The sequence below is a fragment of the Aristolochia californica genome, unplaced genomic scaffold, assembly GCF_029961685.1.
Source record: "Aristolochia californica isolate CCGP_79_NKW_82.1479 unplaced genomic scaffold, dmAriCali1.0.hap1 SCAF_16, whole genome shotgun sequence".
NCBI lineage: Eukaryota > Viridiplantae > Streptophyta > Magnoliopsida > Piperales > Aristolochiaceae > Aristolochia > Aristolochia californica.
In genome coordinates, this window is record NW_027181837.1 from 19,391,906 (window position 1) to 19,413,835 (window position 21,930).

Sequence of the window (21,930 nt, forward strand, 5' to 3'; positions counted from 1 at the left end):
AAATCTTTTCCTGAACAGAATTGATTGGAACTGTTTGATACTGATGCAGATTACAGATTTTTGTTTTTCTTTCTTTTTTGGTTGTCCGAAATACATTATATTGTAGGATAAATTGGTAAATTGGTCATTTAAGAGGGTACATACAACATGAACAGAGCAGCCGCTTCCCCTTCACCGACGAGGAAGAGTCGACCTTACCTCATTCTCGCCGTTGCTGAGAAGCCTCCCTCGCCAGACGACCGTCCGGCTCTTCGCCAGCTTACGGGTACGTTTCTCTCTCTCTCTCTCCTTCCCTCTCTCTGTTGCCTTATTTATTTTCTGCAACCATGAAGAAACGTCCATGTGGTTCGTCGGAATAGAGCTCGAAAAATTATTCCCTATAAAGACCAATCCTTCCATGGAAAACCTCACTGAACTTCAAATCCAACTGAATGCGTAATTCGTTTTTAGCAGTTTGCCCCCTTTGTGCATTTTATTGTTTGTTTGATCTCTTTCTTTCATTTTAATCATTTATTTGGAAAGGTGGATTTTTAATGCTAAAGATTGAGAATGTGAATGTTTCTGTGGTCTTAGTTCAATTCATTGATGTCGTCTTTGGTTTATTTGTTTGCCTAATATATGGCTTATACTAGGCTTTGTTCATGAGATTATGTTTTAATCATTTAAGGGTGAGACTCTGACTGGCGAGTGATAAATGGGGAGTCGATATTTTTTTTATTTCTACTTTTTGATGTTGTTATTGAATTTGTTGGCCGACGATGGTTCCACATGGTATATTAATCTGCTGAAAGTTGGAAAGTTAATTGCATGATTTTCTATACCTGTTATTTCACTATTGGGATCTGTCTTTGCATAACCACTGAGCAATATGTGAGTTCCAAGGACTTAGTTGGACAGCGTAATATATTCACAGGCACTGATAGTAGTGTTTCGAGCTACTTTTATTCTTTCCGTGGTGTAATGAATCTACTAAGTTGGCCTTTGTGCCTTAAATGCTTTCTCGATCATAGTATTGGACATCAGGCGCATGTATTGATTACAATAAATATTATCTATGAGGAGTATGGGTCTAGTCCTAGGATCTGGCCCTGATCATAAAGTTTATAACTAATTCAGGTTTCTCTTTATTTATAGGGGTTGCCTTTTAGCAGTCCTATTCATTTATAGATTGTGAGACCAGGCTCATTTTTTCTCATTGTATATACACTATACTTATCCTCGTTGGATGCTTTGGCTTCTAATATTGTATTCCCAGACTTTTGTTCTCTTCCCTTTCCTTACTAGAATGAAAACTGAAAGACAACTTTGGTCTGAACATTTTAAGACAATGTTTGCAGCTTAGGACTGACTCTTCTTGTCTTACTTAAATATTGTTTTGTTCTTTTGTTGTTTTACTTAGAGTGGCAAATTACATTGTGAATCCACAGAGCCGGCAAGTTCAATTTCTGCTCTGTGACATAATGATATCTATAGGATTCATTTGCGAGACGGTGCATTATAGAGATTTCTTAATGTAATGAATGATTGTTTTTCTTTTTCAATTAACATTTATAATTTTGATTTAAAAAATATTTTTTTTCTGAATTTACTTTTCCTCTTTCTATAAACATCCAAACAAGAGGAACCATGGGCTGTGTCTATGTTCTCTGCTAAACAAGAGAATAATCTGATGTCTTTTCTCTTTCCAGTTCCTAATTCTTTTGCCTTTTCTTTTCTTTTTTCATGTATTTTCTCTCAAACCAATCAGGGCCTTAAGGCAGGTTTCTTGCCCAAAGGTTTCACTATTGTTAGGGTTTAAGAAGGGGGTTGGAAGATGATGAACAAGAAGAAAATTTTTAAGCTCGCAAAGGGATTCAGGGGGAGAGCAAAGAATTGCATTCGTATAGCAAGGGAGCGTGTTGAGAAGGCCTTGCAGTATTCTTACAGAGATCGTCGTAACAAAAAGAGGGACATGAGATCTCTTTGGATTGAAAGAATCAATGCCGGAACCCGTGTACATGGCGTAAGTTTGATTTCTCCTTTCACCCCTGGCGCCTTGCATATTTGAGTCTTTTCCCTTTTAACATAATTCTATTTGTTTTCAGTGTGCTACTTTTTCGGGCTTTATGCTGGTTTGTTGTCCTAAGTAGGGTTATCTTCTTCTTTTCATTTTTCTGATAGGAACAAATTTGAATTTTGTCCCAGTTGAGTAGAATATTTCTGATTGGATATCCTTGAAATTTTCGATTGGCTATTTTTCATTGTATGAAGGTTACATATCCTGGAATGAAGCCATTACTCTGTTTGACTTTGTGAAAATCATATTTCATTGATGCCCATCATAATTGTTTATTTAGGATCTAAAGTAATATTTTAGTTTTATGAGCAAATAGGTGCAATTCATTCTTTTGGATTTTTTATTTGTTTTGCTTTAAAAAATTTGAACAGACAATGTGGACGTGTAGTTTATCATTTGTAAAAACTGTTTGCCTGATAATTATAATCATAAAAGTTGGGGAGAACTGCCCAAAGCTTTTAAAGCCCAATGATGAACCCTATGCAGTATCTTTTCTCAATATTGTAGATGTTTACTTATCTGAGAAGATATTGGAGCAAACAAGTCTGTTTGGATGAGCAAATTGCATGTGATTATTGAAATCCTACTATCTAGTGGTATTTTACTACACTGACATGTTTTGGGCAAAAAAAGTTCTTTCATGCAAGAATGGAAAGATTAGAAACTTTCCCAACTTGTAATATTTCATCATTTGAAGCACCATGTCTTACTCTCTCCTGTGTAAAGAAATGATTCTTAATGATGTTCTTGGCAATTTGTCATGTGGAGTTGCATGTACTTTTTATGAAAGCCAAAAGGGTTCAGTTGCATGTCCCTCCTGTATGTATGTTGTAGAATATGCACCCTTTTGTTTCTTCTGCCTCTTTGTGCTATAAAATATATATTTTGGCTCTAAAAACTGTCCTAGAAGCTCTTTGAAATTGTTACTTTGTAGCAAAACTGAGGGGCTTATCCAGTCATATCCTCCCTTGCAGGTGAACTATGGAAACTTCATGCATGGGCTGATGAAGGAGAACATACAACTAAACAGAAAGGTGCTGTCAGAGTTATCTATGCATGAACCCTACAGCTTCAAGGCCCTCGTCGACATTTCTCGCAAAGCTTTCCCTGGAAACAAACCCATCGCCCCCAAAAAGGAAGGCCTTGCAGCCATCCTGTGAATTTTCTGTTTTCTTTTCTTGGTTTCACCTTTTCCTAAACACCATTTTCTTCCATCATAGTATTCTGAAGATAATGTCTATGGAAATTTTGATTGATTAGATTAGATTAGATATGCCCTTAATAGTTGCTCATGGCAGTGTGAAGTTTATGGGAAGATAGTTTAGTATCTAAAGGTGGTTGTTTTTGAAAATCTGAAGATGAGAAAGCTTCCAATGTTTTTCTTGATTTCAGAATTAGGTTGAAAAGTGGTGTACTTAGTCCCTGAGGTTTTCTGAAGACAGATATAAGAAGCTTTATTCTTATACCAGTAGAAGTGGACCACTGAATTTTCCTAGTCTTGCGGAGTTGCTGCGCCGCAAATTGAAGCAGTGATACAGTAGTCGGGCTTTCTAACAACCGGGTCGGCCCATTGGATAATAGCAGCGGTACTGCTCCAATGCGCTCCGTGAGAAGCTTCTTAGAAGCCATGTCATGAATTTTATGGAAACCGCTAAATATTGGTTCATCCAATCCACTTCAAATAAGTACAAATTTATTAATATTATAAAGATATAGAATAATTAATTATTATTATATAAAAACAAATTAATTTAGACATTTATTTGATGAATTAAAATTAGAAAAATAATTTTTATTCCTTTACCTAATATTTGTTCTGCTTAATTAAATCAGCAAAATTACCTGAAATTATGTAAATTAAAATAAAAAGCATAACAGGTTTTCAGCTTCTATTTTGCTTCTCACAGTAAGAAATTCTGACGCTGACCACAACGGCCACCGACACATGCATGGGGAAAGAAAAGAGCAAAAAGGACCCACAGAACACAAACTTCCTGTCGGCACTCACATGTCGACGTTGGCAGTTTTACGGAAATACCCTTCGGTCAACAAACAGTGCCATTTATGTAATATTATGAAATGTCAAGGGCAATTGTTAGTTACTTTGCTGGTGAAAGAAACTACAGATGTAAGCTCTGCTTTGCTCAACTAGCTTAAATATGTCTCTCTCTCTCTCCCATGCGAAAAGAGGACGGCGACAGCGCCCTCAGCGTCTCCTCTTGCGTAATTTCTTTCGCGTTTGCTGCAGATCTTCGAGCTGTCGGAGACGAACCGAGTAAACTCAGAAACCTGCAACAGAGATGGGTTCGGACAACGGATCCATTTCAAGGATCAGTGGCTACACCATTGTGCTGGTGTTTGTGCTTTCCTCCTGCAGTTTAACTACCACAGGTGGGTGCCCAGCGGCGGGATCTCTTTTTCTTGACAAATTTGCATGTTGGACCTAGCTTTTCTTGTTTGAGATGGCTGGTCAATGGTGAATAGCTGAAATTTAGTGCAGTGGGGAAGCTCCCGTCTTGGGATTCTGTTGGCAATGGAAAATATAAAATTGTGATTATTGTGTGGCAGTGGATGACTTGATGACAGTATTTGGAGAGGGATTTTTCGTTTTCTCTCATTTTCAAGTTTCAGAATTTTACAATCTTCTGGATTCTCTTTTGTGCGAATGTTGATGTTCTCTTAGTACAGGTTCTTCTTCTATCAAATTTTTACGGATTGTATGTTGTGGGTTTTTAAATTTTAGCAAGCAAATCTGGAAAAAGCAGAATTTTTAATTTACCTTGGCCGATCGAAGCCTGCAATTTGCTAGTGTGTTTGGTTTCTGTTTCGAAAGTCTGGAGAATAGATATAAGATCATCACTCGGATTTGTGAATAATATGGCTTCAGCTCAGCCAATTTAAGTATAACACTAAGTTATTGTTTGTATGTAAAACCTGAAAGAGAAAAGTTTAAAGAGGCATTATATTGGAATTTCTAATATGAGCAAAGAGAAGAACTCTGGTGGACTCTGGCGGTTTGGCATTTGGGTTTTAGAAGATCCAAGGGAACAGTCGAAAAGAGGGATTTCTTGAAGAGTTTTGTCTTTCACATTTATTTATTTTAATGGATTTCAAGTGACTGATTAATAATTGTTAATGGCATAGATGTCATGCTCTCTCATTTCTATGGTCCTCAAACTAGTCCTCAAAATAGTTTGTACGCTTACTTGGCTTTTTGCTCAACTTGGTCAATTATTGGAATCCGACTTACTTTTCCTCTGTAGGAATATCCTATTGCTTCATTATTGCTGCATAAGGAAAAATGCTAGTTTGTTCAGAACATGCAAAAAAGCTTAGGATCTGTAATCTGAACACCTGTGAGTTGGAAGCATCTCGTGTAGTCATGATCAAATGCTGTGTGACTTCAAGGCATAAATGGTAAATTCAGTGATCTCTTGCAACTTAAAATATGAAGCGGCAAAAATCCTCGTTTAGTTTCAGTTTTTAGTTAGTCCTGTAAAAGGAATGTCTTTTCTGAAGCTTTCTATTGATTTATCTTCTGATTTACACACCTTTCCTTTATATTTTGGGGGAGCATGAATACACTTGAGTTTTTATTTACTTGTTCTTATTAATAATTGTTTTCTTCTTCTTCTTCAGCTTATACATCTTCATTCAAAAAATAAATAAATAAATAATTGTCTTCTTCTGTAATGTAGAAGCATATGACTCTCTTGATCCCAATGGAAACATCACAATCAAGTGGGATGTTATGTCATGGACTCCTGATGGCTATATGGTAAGTATATGTTATTATGTTTTTTTCTTTCTTTTTCCCCCGTATAATTAAATTGTCAAAATTTTAGGCCAATCCATTCAAATATTAGACAATGCAATATCAGAAGAAAAAAAGAAAAAAAGGCAATACTCTGATTTCCAACTCCCTATCTTGTTCCTTGAGAATTGTTTAACTTTTGAATCTGCTTTTCTTTTTTCTTGTTGGTCAAATTTAGCTGTCAAACTAATCTTCCCCTTGAATGCTGTAACATGCCAGGCCGTCGTTACCATTTTCAATTTCCAGCAATATCGTCATATTCAAGCTCCTGGTTGGACTCTAGGATGGGCGTGGGCAAAGAAAGAGGTTATTTGGTCTATGGTTGGAGCCCAAACCACTGAGCAAGGAGATTGTTCAAGATACAAAGGAAATATCCCACATTGTTGTAAAAAAGACCCAACAGTGGTGGATTTACTGCCAGGAACTCCTTACAATCAACAAATTGCAAACTGCTGTAAAGGTGGAGTAATCAACTCATGGATCCAGGATCCTCAGAATGCAGTGAGTGCATTCCAGGTCAGTGTTGGTGCTGCAGGAACCTCTAACAAAACTGTGAGGTTGCCAAAGAACTTTACGCTCAAAGCTTCAGGGCCTGGTTATACATGTGGAATTGCAAAGATTGTGAAGTCAAGCAAATTCATAACAGCAGATGGGAGAAGAACAACTCAAGCTTTAAGTAAGTCAATTCTTAAGTAGATAGTCATTCCCGGTCTTTTCTTCAAAACAATGTCAGTTGCATGCCTGATGTGTCAGAATGGGTGGTGGTGAAATACGACACCTTTTTTCTGAATTGTTGCTGTTTTTTTTTCCCAGAAATTTAACTGCTTGTACGTAACATAGATAGTAGTACGAAGTGCTTGAACCAGATTCTTGAAAATTTTGAGTCATGCAATTTGTGACCTTCCTTGCATGACATTTGCAAGTTGTTTTAGCTAGAAGAGAAATTTCTCAATTATAACCAAATTCGTTTTGTCTGAATGTTTCCTTATGTTTCTGTTATTCTTATTATTTGATAGAAAAGAAATACTTATGTCTCCATATGTTTGAATAAACTTGTTCAGATTAATGTTATGTACAAAGATATCTTACATCTTTTGCCTCTTACCGTTTTGCAGTGACATGGAATATTACTTGCACATACTCCCAATTTCTTTCTCAGAAAACCCCGACATGCTGTGTCTCACTTTCATCCTTCTATAATGAGACAATTGTTCCTTGCCCTACATGCACTTGTGGCTGCCAAAATAATATAACCCAACCGGGAAGTTGTGTAGAGTAAGCTGAAATTACACTTTATCCATTGTTAGTTTCTTTATGGACTGAATGTGTGGTGGTTCATGGTAATTTTCTGTTTTGCAGGGGAGACTCACCTTACTTAGCTTCTGCTATCTCTGCTGGTGGAAAAAATAACTATGCACCTTTAGTTCAGTGCACAAGTCACATGTGCCCTGTACGAGTTCATTGGCATGTGAAGCTCAATTACAAAGAATACTGGCGGGTGAAGGTCTCCATTACTAACTTCAATTACAGGATGAATTACACTCAGTGGAACTTGGTCATTCAGCACCCAAATTTTGACAACCTTACTCAGATTTTCAGTTTCAATTATAAGTCGCTGACTCCATACCAAGCTATCAGTGAGTACTCCATTTTTATCGTCTTTTGTTTAGGTCATTCTAGTTACAGGCTTTTATTTTTTTATTATTTTATGTTTCCTTTTTTTCTCCTTTGGGACCTCTTGTACTATTCTCTCCTTAATAAATTTTCTTGCCCCTTCCCCACCAAAAAAGCTTAAGAGTCAGATTTTTATTTTTTCCTGTGCATGAGAGAGCATGAAGGAGTCACAATAGTGAGACTTAAAAGAACGCTCCCGGACATGCTGTGTGACTAGTTTTCTTGTCATTTCCTAGTAATTTTTGCATGGAAGGGCAAGAAGGATAGACACAACAACGAAAATACCTATATACTAGAATACTCCTACATTCTTCTGTTGGAGTAGTGGTTTCTTGCAAGTTACTAATGTGTTTTTTCTGTATCCATACATTTCCCCATTGGGCTGAAATGCTAATTTCTTGAAAGTTTAAAAATCTGAAATTCTTATGATTGCTCTTTGCAGATGATACTGCTATGTTATGGGGGGTCAAATTCTATAATGATTTCCTCATGCAAGCGGGTCCCTCTGGTAATGTACAGTCCGAGCTTCTGTTTAGGAAGGACCTCGGAACCTTTACCTTTGACAAAGGCTGGGCTTTTCCTCGCCGGATTTATTTCAATGGTGACAACTGTGTGATGCCACCGCCTGATTCTTACCCATGGTTGCCCAACTCCAGTCCTCCACGGCAAAACATCGTCATCCTTCCACTTATGGTTTTCTTAGGGTCTCTGGCATTCCTGTTTGCACATACCTAATTGAGCAAGATACCATTGCCTGCACTCCACTTGTGAAGGGTCACCGGAAGCATTTGGAAATGAGTTATGATTCTCCTAAAGCTAGTTGTGGATTTGGCCACGACTAGTCATGGTGTATGATGATCGAAGCTGGTTGCAGGTGCATTCAAATGGTCACAAAATTTTTGTGTTGGTTTCTTGTGGTCTGGTTAGTATGAATTCACTCCCTGTGTAGTTGCTACTGTTGCTATTATAGTTGTTGTAACTGGTGTAATGCATATTTATTTATTTATAAAAAGTTGTTCCATATGACAATAAAAGCTACTATGAGAGAAATCTTGATCACATCTACGAGTTTATCTTTTTCCTGGCTATGTGCTTGGACCTCCGGAATAGGCTCCCCAATACCAAGTTTAAATTCATGTAAATAGTGTTTGTTCTGTTCATCTGCACCTGTCAATGAGGTGGCTTTCTTGCACATTTAAAAAGGAGAAACTATTTTGTAGTTGTGATGCATCTATTAGTCTATCTTCAGGAAATGAGAAAAGTAAGTTGCCTATCCTTTTCAAATTGGTTGGATATCAGGCTCAGTTGCCATCTCTGCAAGGGAGATGGTGCAGAGCTTCCCAAAATAAGATTATGAATTCCTGTATTTGTAGCAGGTATTGAAAAGAGCCATTGACATCACTGCGAGTTCTGGGCATATTTTCTGGATTTGAAATTGTTTTATTCGGTTAAGGTGTGCTTTTCAGAACGATGACATCCTCTGTTTTCTCATCTGAAGAGTATTAATTTGGAGTAAAAAAGTGAAGAGAAAACGTTTTACCGAACCTTGATTTGACGTCTCACCTCTTTGTATCGCGTCGGTGAAGAATTGTTTCTGCACAAGTGCTGCATATTCATGTAATAATCGGTTCCCAGTTGACTCATCGTTTGATGTCTTGGCTGTGGGATCAGAATCATTAAATTCACAGCAAGAAAAAATCTTCTAATTCTCAAGAGAGTTTTAAGCTCCTTTTTCTTAACATCTATGTTTCATTTTTCAAAAGAATGTCCAGAGATTACACTCATAATTCAATTCATCTACATAAGGATACGGATATCTCAGTGGCTATGTCAAAATCTGGCAAACGGAAATGGTGGGTTTCCACCATGAAAGTCTCAGAAAATTTGGAACATGACCATCGTCATCTCTGTAAACAATCTTACCAGAGGAACCCAAGTAGGAAGATTACAGAAGCAGCGAGTGATGCACTAGTAAACGAATTTTCTCTTGCTGAATTGGGAAGAAATGGGTATGTGTCTGGTGGTGGCAGCATGCACTCGTCGCCATTGAAGTACACTTTACGAGGGAATGCCCAACCCTGTTTGAGGGTGAATGTGTCCTTGTTCTTCTGGAGAAGCACCTCCGACTGCACATTTCCTAATGGCCCTGCCTCCATTAATAGATCATTGTAGAACTTCATGCCATAGAACATCCCAGTATCATCTGCATGAATACAAATTATCATTCTGAGAGTAAGGAAAACATGTACATCCCTTTAGTTTTCTTCTTCAATTCACCTAACCTCCATTGTTTTGAACACAGAAGCTCCCAAATGCACTGGAAAACTTACTTATAGACTGGTAAGGGACGAGTGGTTTGTATTCGAAGCTGAAGACTTGAGTGACATTGTTGAGATTGGGATGCTGCGCAACGAGTGTCCACTGTGTGTAGTTCAACCTGTAGTTGAAATTGGTAATGGCGATCTTAACGCGCCAGTATTCCTTGTAGTTGAGCTTCACATGCCAGTGAACCCTAATTGGACACATATGATGAGTGCACTGCAGCAGGGGTGAATTATCCTTCCTTGGGGTGTTGATCCCCACCATACTTGACAGTTTCGAATCGCTTCTGCAGGCAGATTATGGGTAAGGCTCTATACATGTCTAAACACCAACGCAGAGGTTTCCCAATTTGAATCCTCCACTTATTTGATGAAATGTTTAAGAGATTATCCATGGTTAAACTCTTCACAACTTCTCAATGGATATAACCCTTTTGGTACGAATAGTTTATGACAGTTTCTATGGGGCGTTGGCCTCCCAAAAGGTTTCCTCGGGCTGGATGGAGGTTGGCCCTCGAGTGTAAAGGCAGAAGGGAGCTTGACTGTAAGACCCACCCGTCGAGCAGGGACAGTGAAGTGGTTTTGAATTGTAATCAGAAACATCAGGAGTTTTAGAGAACCCAAGAGTTGGAGAGACTTACTTGATGCAGCTTTCTTTCTTTTGGCAGCCACAAGCACATTTGGGGCAGGGAGTGATAGTGTTGTTGTAGAAAGAGGAAAAGGAAACACAGCAGCTAGGGTTCTTCCTGGCTAGAAACTGTGAGTATGTGCATGTCACATTCCATGTCACTGCAAACAAAAGATAGGTGTCCTCCATTAAAATTTACGCTTCGAAAATTCTCCGGATCAATCTTACCCAGTAGAACCGAAAACAAAGAGAAAGATCACTTGCAACAGAGGTCATGTATCATCATTTGAAGGATGCAGGAATCTCAAAGGAGTGACTAACACAAAAGGAAGAAGAACTTACTCAGTGCCTGAGTTTTTCTCCGGCGATCGGGAGTGAGGAAGGTGGTGGAAGGCACAATCTTTGCAGGACCACAAGTGTATCCAGGCCCCGGACCCAGCAATGTGAAATTTCTAGGCAACTTCACAGTCTTATTGGAGGTCCCTGCTTGCCCAACACTCACCTGGAAGGCTGAGACTGCAGCACTGGGATCCTGACCCCATGCTGCAACAACCCCTCCCTTGCAGCAATTTGCGAATTGTTGGTTGTAAGGAACCCCAGGAAGCAGATCAACAACTGTTGGCGTCTTCTTGCAGCAATGTGGTATGTTTCCTTTGAACTTGGAACAGTCACCTTGTTCAGTTGTCTGAGCACCCACCATAGACCAGATTACTTCCTTCTTTGCCCATGTCCAGCCCAAGGTCCAGCCAGGGCTCATTATGTGCCGATGCATTTGGAAGTTGTTCATTGTTACAGCAGCCTGGAAAACCATCGGAGAGAGATTCCATTAAGTTTCAGAGAAATGTATGGCAGGGGAAGATGTATGCATAGAAAAGAGCTTCAGCCATGGAACTAGACATACCAGATATCCATCCGCTGTCCATGACATTACATCCCATTTGATTGTAATGTTTCCATTCGGGTCCAATGGATCGTAAGCAGCTAATCCAGTAAATCAGCAACAAAGTAAGAATCCAGCATGAAGCAGTCACCAAATTCATCAAGAACCAGATATAGATTCTCACCTGCACTAGAAAAAACAGAGACAAGGAAGACAACAAACGCCACAAATCTCATCTCTGTCAACTCAAATGCTACCAATCTTCAGTTTTCCTCTGGCTTCTTCTTTCTTCCGTATTGACTCTCTCTCCTAAATCTACAGAAACAAGCCCTGTGCTGGCCAGAACAGCTGCTCTGGGACGATGGAACCGGCCTCGTAGTGGTAGAGAAGCAGAGGTTTTGTGAGTCTTTTAAGGGAAATGAAGAGATTTAGATCGAAAGAGACGGAAAGAAGATGGTCCACCAACTGGTTGTTGATATTTTCATCATTTCTGTGTGTCAGCAGCTCTTTCTTGCCTCTGCTTTGAAGCAAGGGGAGTTTGCTGAGACAGGGAGGAGGCGGGAAAACTTCAGAGAGTTTGAATATTACTGCCCAACGGTCTTCTGGTTATGGACAGGGACTGCTACTGTTATTGCACCTGCCGCCTTCTTTGATTGGATGAACTTTCTAAATTAATCACACTCAATAAGGTTGTAAACTACCCAATCAAATGCTGTGATAATGGTTGATGAGCGTTTTGGTAGGTTAAGGTTGGCAATTTAGAGCCTTTTTCCTAGTAAAAATTTCATTTATGTTGATGATAGGAGAAAGGGTATGAGAGCATGAGGAGATCCAATTTCTGTATTTCTTTTCCTTTTCTGTTATGTTAGGAAGGTTTAAAAGGCAAGCAACCTGTCACCATTTGATATAAACTTTCCGACTGTATTCCTGTAGGTGAAAATGAAGACCAATGCTTCCAAGCAAGAGGAGAGTTCTCAAGAAGCATTCATTCATTACTGGTTCGGGAAGAAAAACAAAATTCTTGGGTTTCCTTCGTCAAAACAAGTTTTTGCATGGACACTAGTACTAAAAGTCGACACAATCGCAGGTTATAATGGTAGAGCCTGTTAAGTTGTGAAACCTAATTAACGCATTATGTTGAATCGACACACGAGGGTTCAGGGGGCAGAGCTCCTGCCAAGTCCACGATATATTATTTGTTATTTTATTAAAGATAGTTTAAGGATTTTACACTTGTATTACGATTGGCCTAGTTTTTTCTTTATATTTAGGGGCATCATTGTTTAGGTAATTATCATAAAAAATATACAATTCTCTTTTAAACTATTTTATCTTCATAGTGAATTACTGTAACAACGGAAAATAGGACGTAATCTCACCTTGAGGCAAACCTGTATAAATTTTGTATTTTTCCTTGCTTGATTTTTCTTTTTCTACGTGAATTAGAGCGTATAATTTCTAACAGATCTTTGCATTGAGATTGTGCTAGAAATACAGACAAGAAAAGGAGTAAAAAACCCTGCAGTCGGGTCAAACAATTAATCCTGACAATGAGAACCCATCTATTCAATCCAAGTAACACAACAGGTAAATAATAGCTTGAACACTTCTCTACCGACTGTTAATACATCATGCACCAGCAAAGATACAAAATGACTGTGCTTTGCCTTCTATAATTTCTACCTTTCTGAAAGTTTCTGGTGGATTAGTTGTTCTCTTTAAGGGCCTCTGCTTCTGCAATTGCCATAGGATTATCCATTCCTGTTTCTTCTTCTTTTTCCCCTTCTCGTTCTTGAGCCAATTTTTTCCTATGTAACTCTTCCGCAACTTGCATGGTAGCCTGGCTTTCAGCCTGTAATCGTTGCATTTCCTCTTCTTGTTGCTGTCGTTCAAACCATGTATCTGCATCTGCCCAGACTGAAGAAAAGAAGCAGGAAGTTCAGCAAATAACTCAGAGTTAAAACCTCACGTTTTCTTTTCAATAAATAAGTTGATAATAGAGAACTTTTAAGATTCAAGTATTAAAAGGTATAAAACTGAAAACTAATTAGAGACACAAGATAAAAGTGATCTTCAGGAACAGAAAAAGTATCAATATTTTGATGAATACAATTTTGATAAAGGAGAAGGCGAATAAGTTTTACTGGAATTTACATGTACTAGATCATGTTTGTAGCAAAAGTCTTCTTGAGCAAGTAAATACCAGAAAAGCAAGTTTCTCTGGGATTTTACTTATGGCTGTGGATTTGCCCTTAACACCTAGTAGAAAAATAAGGGCCTTAACATTCTTTTAAAATGAATGAAGAACCACTTTACAAAAATGATCCCTGCTCATAGCTACAGAAACTAGATAAACCGGCTTTTTGCCGGATGCAGAGGCCAATACACTCCTGAGTTGCCTATTTAGGGACATTAAAAGAATCTCTTGCAAATGGCAGATAGATAACTCTATAAAAACAGCTTTAAACCAGTTAGGTAGGCAGCATCTTCCCTTTCATAGCCACTGCTCAAAATGAATACAGAAATGGAACAGTACAACCATAACTCTCTCCGTTAACCCAACCATAACCAGATGGTTTTGGGTTCCAACAGGAGTCCCCGACCAAGCTTTAGCATCTATCAAGGGCCAACTTTGAAAAATGATGCGGCAGCTAGCAGAATTTAGATAGGCATCGGCCTTTCTTCCATTTGACTTATATTTTTATGGGTCTCAGCATCAAATCATTGCTTGGATGCCTCTTCTACCTGGCTGTCTTGGAGTCAACTCTGATGGCAGCTCGAAGGGGAACCCTAGGCCTGCTGGCACTAACGGGATCATCTGAAGCTTGGAAGGTGTGATACTACTAATATTCCCAGGTCCTATTGGCAGATGTGACTCAGCTGAAGCCAAAACCAGTGCTTTGTCGTAGGATGTTAAACTATAAGGGTAATCATTCTCAGCTCATGTAATAATAAATAGGGATTCAACAGTTTGATTCTGTTCTTGTAAACTCTTATAGCTTTCTTGTAGCTGTATTTTTCTTTTTTTCAGAAAGTACTTGTAGTTATACTTACCTCTTGTTAGAAAGATATATGAAGGGTAATTTGGTAATTTAACACTGTCTACACCTCCTAGATCTAGCCTTATCAAATTCAGCATGTTTGAGAGTTTATGTAGAACAAATTTCATGTAATTAGGAGGTGTAATGTAGGAGTTATAAGGGCTTAAGTAAGTGAAGGTATACTTGTCTTTGTACCTTTTGTTTTTAACTTAAGCTATATAAGAGGGTTAGGGGTCTACCAACCCTAAGAAGAGTGCCTCTCTTGCAGCCGGTTCCTCTCTTCACTCTTCTCTCTCTCAATCCCCTCTATTGCATTATTTTACACCTTTCTTATTCATTAGGAAATTTAAAGTTGTCATTCTCAAGAGGCTCTTGGGTTCTGATCTCCATAATGCTCATGCTATTTAAAGGCTTCTTCAAAGTCTAGTCCTTCTCAATTCTATTAATCAGGGTTGTAAAACATGCAAAGGAAACTCGAAGATATATTAAATTTAGGCATTAGCCCAGCAAAGGGTCCCATTATTGAGCTATCTTGCTCATTTGTTCGGTCTTTTTACCGCCACAATCATGTATGCAGTCTTTTAACTACCCCAATTAGTTTCTTCTACTCGTCAGTCCAACCCCCATCAACCGATACACCCACAGAAGGAACAAAACAAAAAAATTCTTAATAAACAAATACTTGTTTAGCAGGCAGATTGAATAAATGGATGGAAGATAACATTCAGAAAGGAAGCTTTCGTATGATTGGAAAGGAAGGAGAAAGATTCTCCTAGAACAAATAATCAGCTGAGATATATATTAAAAGAGAGAGTGCCAAACTTTTATGTAAGCAAAAACAAAAAATACAAGGATGTTCCAGCAAGAGAAGAGGATTAACTAGGGAAGTGTTCATGCTAGCATTTGCAAGTTACACTTTTAGAAGAGTAATGGATAGAAGAGATCAAGTGACATAGGATTAGTGATATCCTCCCAATAACGTCAATGCCAGAAGCCAACTAACCTAATATACACGAGAAAAGGATTTTTTTTAGTTCCACTCTTATTTTCGACTCACTAAATCGATTATTTATTTTTGTTTGGGCATGTTCAGTAAAGACCTGGTGACAGTAAAAGGATTCTTATAGGAAAAAACAAATTGGTATAGGTTGAAGAGGTGAGGAAATACTTTAAGAAGGCTAGTGTCACTATCGAATTTCGAAATTGATACAATCGGTTCAAGGAGGATCCATATCATAGTTTTTGTAATTCTGCTCTAGAGCTCCCACTAGTATAATAGGTAACATCAAATTTAAAAAGATGAAGCTATAGATAAATCAATACAATCGAAGTTCTCTTCCAAAGTTAGTTTTACAGCTGTTGTAGTGAGTAGAGCTTCGGTTTAGAGTTAATGATAATCAGGCGCATTATCACTTAGAAACATTCTCAATCAAGTTCAAGAAAAAAATTCTCTGGGGTCCAACAACAAAAAGGAGTCCAAGAGAGACAAGTGCTAGTTTTCAGGTTTCAGAAAAATGGGTCACACAGTCTTACACAAAATCCAAATCCTGCAAATAGTGAGGATCTTAGTTCGACGAAAGGTCCCAGATAAGAGCGTGAAGCAGAGTAAAAGTGTAGTTTCTCTAATAGGCAAAAATGAATTTAAGAGAAATAAAGTTAAAATTTTGAAAGAAAGAGCAGCTTACTGGGTTGCGCGGCCCATCCCTGTTCTCCACCCTTGATCTTCTCCGGCAAGGCGTAATTAACCGTGAGAACCCTACCGTAAAGTTCAGCACCGTCCATATTATCCATAGCCGCCGACGCGTCGTCCTTCTCCAGGAAGGTTACGAAGCCGAAAGAACGGTGCTTCTGCGTCGCCTGGTCCAGCGGCGTTTTCACATCTTTGATGTCGCCAAAGGGTATGAACGCGGAGTGCAGAATGGACTCGTTAACCTCCTCCGCAAGACCACCTGTGATCACATCCCAATCGTCCTTTAAGCACAATGTAATGCCCATAATCATCAGTATAAATCCCAGAAGACAAGCATATGTCCCTGCTTACCTACGTACAGGGTGTTCTTCTGCACCTGCAGACTAGCCATGAAAACCCCCTTGCTTACCCTATGTTTGCTTCAGTACTCGACTTTCCGTCCACAAACGCGACGAAGCGAAGACTCGGACGCGAAATCGTAGCTGTAAATAGCATTGAGGACCCGCATCTTGCAAGTGGAATCATTGCATCATCTTTATTTAATGAACGGTAAACAATGACATTCATGACCCAGCTTCTCTGTGTCTCGATGGTTCTTCCAAATTGGACGGCCATCAAACAATTAGCTAAAGCCCCTGGTTTTGCCGAGTAAAAATTTGAAGGGAAAGTCCATAGATTTGACCAACCGGTTTGCTCAAATCTAATCCGTTTACCTCTCCTATATAAATCGCCATACTGCATGTCACGTAACAGCCAGCAGCCCTTTGAGAATTGAGATTGAACAACTGTAAATCGTCTTATATACATCATATTCAGATTTCAGATGGCAGCCTCCCGGTGGATCAAACCCGAGGTGAGCTTTTCTGCAACCGGAGCCTTCAACCGTTCATCGTAATAGAGGATTGAAATAAACAGCTTCTGGGTTTGATGTTTGTGAATACTTATTTTGGTAGATCATGCTTAATTTATCAGCCCAAGTATCTGCTTCTTTGTGTGTGTTTTCAGGTGTATCCTTTGATCGCGGCCATGACCTTCGTTACTGGCATGTGTGTCTTCCAGCTTGCGAGATCAGTGGTCATGAATCCGGACGTTAGGTACTGCTCCCTCTATTTCTCCCCTCTCAATCTCATCTCTCTCAGCTTTCTCAACCATTCTACGTAATCCCATTTGCAGAATCAACAAGGCTCATCGTTCACAGGGAGTGCTGGAAAATGCAGAGGAAGGAGAGAAATACGCCATGCACAGCCTCCGTAAGTTCCTCCACCAGCGCCCTCCGGAGATCATGCCCACCATAAACGCCTTCTTCTCCAACGACAAGTAGATTAAAAACAAAATGTTTCACTGTAACCTCAACCCCCAGCTATCTTCTCTTTCAAACAGTTACTCAAAAATTCGTGTGAAAATTTTCTAATAAAAGTCCTATTGTTAGAAGACAATTTGTAGAGGAATATTTCCATTTCCTGTTTTGTTTCATTTCTTGCGATTATAGAGCAGACCCACTACCACAGCAATGCCAATCATGGCTGCTGGTACGGCGCAGTATCGCAAAATTTTGTACTGCAAGAGGTCCTTGAGGTTGATACTCTGCTGCTTAGAGACGATCTCGAGTTCAGGGATGATCTGTGGAGGCGATGGATCGAGCTCACCAATGCAGTAGTCCTTCATCAGGTCTCTGGCAGTTTGGCTGTGTCCAGCATCCTCGAAATCATCCGTGGCATCTTTCCCTACACCGAATTGAATTGATGCTTCTAACATTTATTTTGATCACCCATTTAACTGAACAGAGGGTAAATTAAATTTTTGTAATCAATTCATATACAAGTACTGCAAAACCAGGAATTGGGTTAAAGCCTGATTCACCAAGCTCGCTTTGTTGGTTCACCACACCCAGTCAACCATGCTCATGCATGGAATTCTCTCCACACAACATAGAAAATGATTTTTAGACTAACACACTTACGTTCATAATGGAAATATATGATAATAGTAGACACATACTTCATGTTAGATTCAATCTGACTAAATTTAAGCTATTTTCCATATCATTTTCAAAACATTTTGAGGAAAATGAGAGATTTGGGTCCTCTTCATGATCCAGGAGCAGAATGGAGTCACACTTGGTATTTGGTAATGAACAGAAGGGCCGGTTAGATTTAAACACAAGAATGGAATTTGAGAATTCAAACCAAATGTAAGATATATCCAGTGTGCTGACAGAAATCTCAGCCAATCAACTGTGAGCAGCAGCATCTTGGAAGGCAACTAGAATTTTGGGCCCTAAACAGGAACACCAGATCAACTTGCTGCAAATGCCAGGTAAAAGGAAGCATGAGACATACCAGTTGCAGCAAGGAGGACATCATCCCCTCCAGGATGCTCATCCAAATAGCTTGTCACGTCGTAAACCTGTTGTAAACATGAACAAACAGACTGAAATCCTTTTTGTAAAGAAACCAAAATAAAAATATGATACCAAATTTGTTTTTTATAATACATGAAACGACAATGTCATGAGATATGAACCCTTGGTACTACTCATTTAAGAGAAGCAGTGTAACAATGGGATACTTGTGCTTCCATAAGGTTAAATCTGAAACAGAGACTACGGTCCAAAGTTCACATTTAACCTTTACAAATTCCTCATTTTTAACAGTTCTACAAACTGTACCACAAAAACTTCAAAGCTCGTCCTAAGAATATGGACAAAAGCCCTTTCTCCGCAGTTTCTTCAGAGATTTTCACAGCGACATGACTGTGAGCGGGTTTCATTTTAATATAGTCTGGTGGATACAAACAGAGCCTATAAACAAGCCACTCTGTCAAATCCCTCATTCTTCTCAGTTTTGCTCTGCTTGCCATCCTCCACTGGAATGGCGCAGACTCATCTCCACAACTAGAAAGTTGCTCATCCTTTTCATTGATTCATCTTCCTCAGACTAATGATTCATGAGAAATTGTTAGCTCCTCTTCTCATATCTTATCAGCAGCACAAAACTTGAAACACCCTCAAGTGCACTGAATTAATCTTTGAAGAGAGTGAGGACATTGATGTAGATCCACATTCCTAGCCTGGCTAATCAAATTGCAGACTCACTAGCCAGGGAAGGGATTAACTGTGATGCTCTTGTTGTAGAGTGTCTATAGCAGTTGCATCCTTCCTTTTCGATTGATGCCCCTATGCTCTCTGTTTAGTTCTTTTGTAATCTATCCTTTGCTTGCTCCCCCTCTGCTTCCCCATTTTATAGAGAATGGTTCTTTTTTATTATTTGTTTTCCAGATTCTTTAATAAAATCTACATCATCCAAAAAAGGCAGACTTCTTATTCGGGCCAAAGCTACCTCTCTTAAGCTCAGACCTCACAGAGCCAATAACATTCCTATGGTCAATCACAATAGTCCCATCAATGGCATCAGAATAAGAAGGCAAAGAGTGTCCATATCCTCGTAGAATATCGAAGACCCAACAAGAAATGAATGGACAGTCTTTGCAGGAACAGCTAAAAACATTCCCCTGGAGACTAAACCTTGATGCACAAGTTGGGATCTGGCATCCACTTAGATGACTATAAACAAGTGAAATTTATGCACAATAAATCACATAGTCAAATGTGATCCATCAAGTTGGAGAAATTGTTGCTCGCAATCCCCATCCAAATAAGTGGTGAGATCTTGCTTCCCTCTTCCAGAAAGGATCCCTCTCAGAGATGTCTAGATGGATACTAATTGCAGTTAAGAAGTGTCATTTCACTTAGCGCGATGCAAAGAACATATATCACACATGGACACCATGACAACCCATAAACTGACTAACAAACTACATAAAAATTCCTACATAAGGACATTGACATTCAGCTAACAATGTGAATCTAGTTTATAAACCACAAGGTATTTTCAGAATCTTCATTCTTATTTGCAACTGAGACTTCAGATGGTTATTTTGAAAGAAGTTACCACACAAACAGAAAACTAACCAACACAGAGACAGCAACCTGAATATTTATTAACTCAGAGATCTCCATACGGCAATTCTCTCTTAAATAAGAAATATAACAAAAATAAAGCATCACAAAATTGAAAATACGTAGGCAAAAGATTTTACTTTATCCTCTGCATCCTAGCATGAGGACCAGTCATACAAGAACACTTTCACCATTTTCCTGATGTATTTCAGAAAGCCATTGATGGTGCTTGATTGCGTATTGGGGCTTAGGCTCAACAGCCACATGGCAGTGTTTTTATTGTGAGGTCTTGAATTCAAATCTACCAAGGGGTATCGGATGTAGTATGCATGTATGATCAACATTCGAGAAGAAAAGGTGCCCCGATTGTCCATGTACTTTGAAGTTGCTGAATCTACGGGAGCATCTTATCTAATAACACCTTCCAAAATAAGATCCTAGCCTATAAGTTCCGACAAGATCTAAAAAATACAGCAACCGAGAGAAGATCGAAAGCAGCATAAAGAAACCCTACTGAAGAAGAGGATGACGGACCAAACAAAATAAAAACAGTTCCTTCAAGGGAAAGAAGAAGAAACGAGCGCAGGAACAAACGACCCGTTGTCAGCTTGGAAATGAAAGTTTCGACAAGACAAATGAGAACAAGACTCTTCCCAAAAATACCGAAAGAAGAACTGTACTTGAATGAATGGTGAGATGGGTTGAAAAGAGAAATGAAAATTCTTGCAATAGCAAGAGAAGGAAACAAATAAAACCAAGATTTATACCGCTCTACTAATCCATAAAATGGGGATCAGCCACTAACCCTTATTTTCTTGAAAAACAAAACCCATAAGCTATGAACTATCTATCAATTAAAGCTCATTATGTGAACAACAGCAATTTATGTCCACAAACAAAAACCTTGCGTATCACCAATTAATACAGAACGATTTCCTTTAGTTGATACAAATAGTTCAATCTAAAGAAGAAGTGAGATTCGTGTTGCTTTTCCCGTACCTTCCCATCAATGACGACCCAGCAGTCCTCTTTTTTGTTGTGGTCCGAAGCTTCTTGCAGTGTGTAAAGCTTTGTTATAGTAGGCATGTTTATAGGAAGCCGGGGTTAGTTCTTCTTTCCTCTCAAATTCTCAACGCGCGCTTTACCAGTTACCAAGCGTTTAATATGTTTGTCTTTCAGACTATTTCCGGACATCCGGTCACTGGTTTTTGTCAATGTTAAGAAAGATTGTTAACTGATACGATTAATCTTAAAAATTCGATCGCAGACACCCGATGGAGGGCTTAAGGTGGTGAGATTTTCGTAAAAGGCCGATCACATCGACTCAACTCGATTCGATGTGACATATTGCTGAGAGACCCATTAAAAATAAAGCTTGTCGTTTCTCATAAAAATGCAATTTTTAATCTCAGCCTGTCACCAACGTAGTAAGATAAGTAGCTGCGTGGTTGAAACCAAACTTAATCGGTGATATATGAATATGGTGTAGTCAGGATTATCCAATTTCAAATGAGTTCACTTGAAAATTTAATTTATTCGTCTCTTATTAAATTTGCAGAAAATATCCCATGAAAGCTAACAAGTCTACAGCACTCGTCAAAAACTATTCTCTAAGTCCCAAACACTGCAGGATATGCTTGACTGCTGGCTGCACACTATCATGGCAGAGCAGAGAGAGAGGGACTAGTTTATTGCGGTGAAGACAGTCGTGGAGGCACACAACAACGGCAACGGGCAGCCAAGGAAGCTAGCCGAGCTGATTAACAATGCTTGACGCAGAAGCAGCGGCGGCGGAAACCACGGCATGTGCCGCCGGGGAAGCCTTCTGTCTTGCAGACGTTGGCACAGTTGCTGCGCCTCAAGCAGGG

The 21,930-nt window shown here is 39.1% G+C and overlaps 6 protein-coding genes across 6 annotated transcripts; 3 read left to right on the forward strand and 3 right to left on the reverse strand.

Moving 5' to 3' along the window:
- Positions 1 to 130: 130 nt before the first annotated feature.
- Positions 131 to 3,338, forward strand: LOC137952798 (uncharacterized). The gene is made up of 3 exons (XM_068799868.1): positions 131 to 265; positions 1,748 to 2,002; positions 3,031 to 3,338. The coding sequence occupies exons 2-3, from the start codon at positions 1,814 to 1,816 to the stop codon at positions 3,214 to 3,216; spliced, it is 375 nt and encodes a 124-aa protein (XP_068655969.1). The 5' UTR covers positions 131 to 265; positions 1,748 to 1,813; the 3' UTR covers positions 3,217 to 3,338.
- An 885-nt stretch (positions 3,339 to 4,223) lies between these two features.
- Positions 4,224 to 8,577, forward strand: LOC137952797 (protein COBRA-like). Its single transcript, XM_068799867.1, has 6 exons — positions 4,224 to 4,447; positions 5,755 to 5,834; positions 6,090 to 6,546; positions 6,986 to 7,145; positions 7,230 to 7,507; positions 7,987 to 8,577. Exons 1-6 carry the CDS (start codon positions 4,357 to 4,359, stop codon positions 8,277 to 8,279), a joined length of 1,359 nt encoding a protein of 452 aa, XP_068655968.1. The 5' UTR covers positions 4,224 to 4,356; the 3' UTR covers positions 8,280 to 8,577.
- A 696-nt stretch (positions 8,578 to 9,273) lies between these two features.
- LOC137954001 (COBRA-like protein 4) lies at positions 9,274 to 11,759 on the reverse strand. The gene is made up of 6 exons (XM_068801579.1): positions 11,558 to 11,759; positions 11,395 to 11,474; positions 10,836 to 11,292; positions 10,507 to 10,654; positions 9,875 to 10,152; positions 9,274 to 9,747 (listed from the first exon to the last, which is right to left on the reverse strand). Exons 1-6 carry the CDS (start codon positions 11,607 to 11,609, stop codon positions 9,464 to 9,466), a joined length of 1,299 nt encoding a protein of 432 aa, XP_068657680.1. The 5' UTR covers positions 11,610 to 11,759; the 3' UTR covers positions 9,274 to 9,463.
- Positions 11,760 to 12,825: 1,066 nt separating this feature from the next.
- LOC137954002 (uncharacterized) lies at positions 12,826 to 16,622 on the reverse strand. The gene is made up of 3 exons (XM_068801580.1): positions 16,456 to 16,622; positions 16,100 to 16,363; positions 12,826 to 13,290 (listed from the first exon to the last, which is right to left on the reverse strand). The coding sequence occupies exons 1-3, from the start codon at positions 16,493 to 16,495 to the stop codon at positions 13,079 to 13,081; spliced, it is 516 nt and encodes a 171-aa protein (XP_068657681.1). The 5' UTR covers positions 16,496 to 16,622; the 3' UTR covers positions 12,826 to 13,078.
- A 203-nt stretch (positions 16,623 to 16,825) lies between these two features.
- LOC137954004 (uncharacterized) lies at positions 16,826 to 17,542 on the forward strand. The gene is made up of 3 exons (XM_068801583.1): positions 16,826 to 16,957; positions 17,110 to 17,198; positions 17,278 to 17,542. Exons 1-3 carry the CDS (start codon positions 16,928 to 16,930, stop codon positions 17,423 to 17,425), a joined length of 267 nt encoding a protein of 88 aa, XP_068657684.1. The 5' UTR covers positions 16,826 to 16,927; the 3' UTR covers positions 17,426 to 17,542.
- Positions 17,163 to 21,227, reverse strand: LOC137954003 (cytochrome b5-like). The gene is made up of 3 exons (XM_068801581.1): positions 21,062 to 21,227; positions 18,444 to 18,510; positions 17,163 to 17,828 (listed from the first exon to the last, which is right to left on the reverse strand). The coding sequence occupies exons 1-3, from the start codon at positions 21,146 to 21,148 to the stop codon at positions 17,575 to 17,577; spliced, it is 408 nt and encodes a 135-aa protein (XP_068657682.1). The 5' UTR covers positions 21,149 to 21,227; the 3' UTR covers positions 17,163 to 17,574.
- Between the last annotated feature and the right edge of the window lie 703 nt (positions 21,228 to 21,930).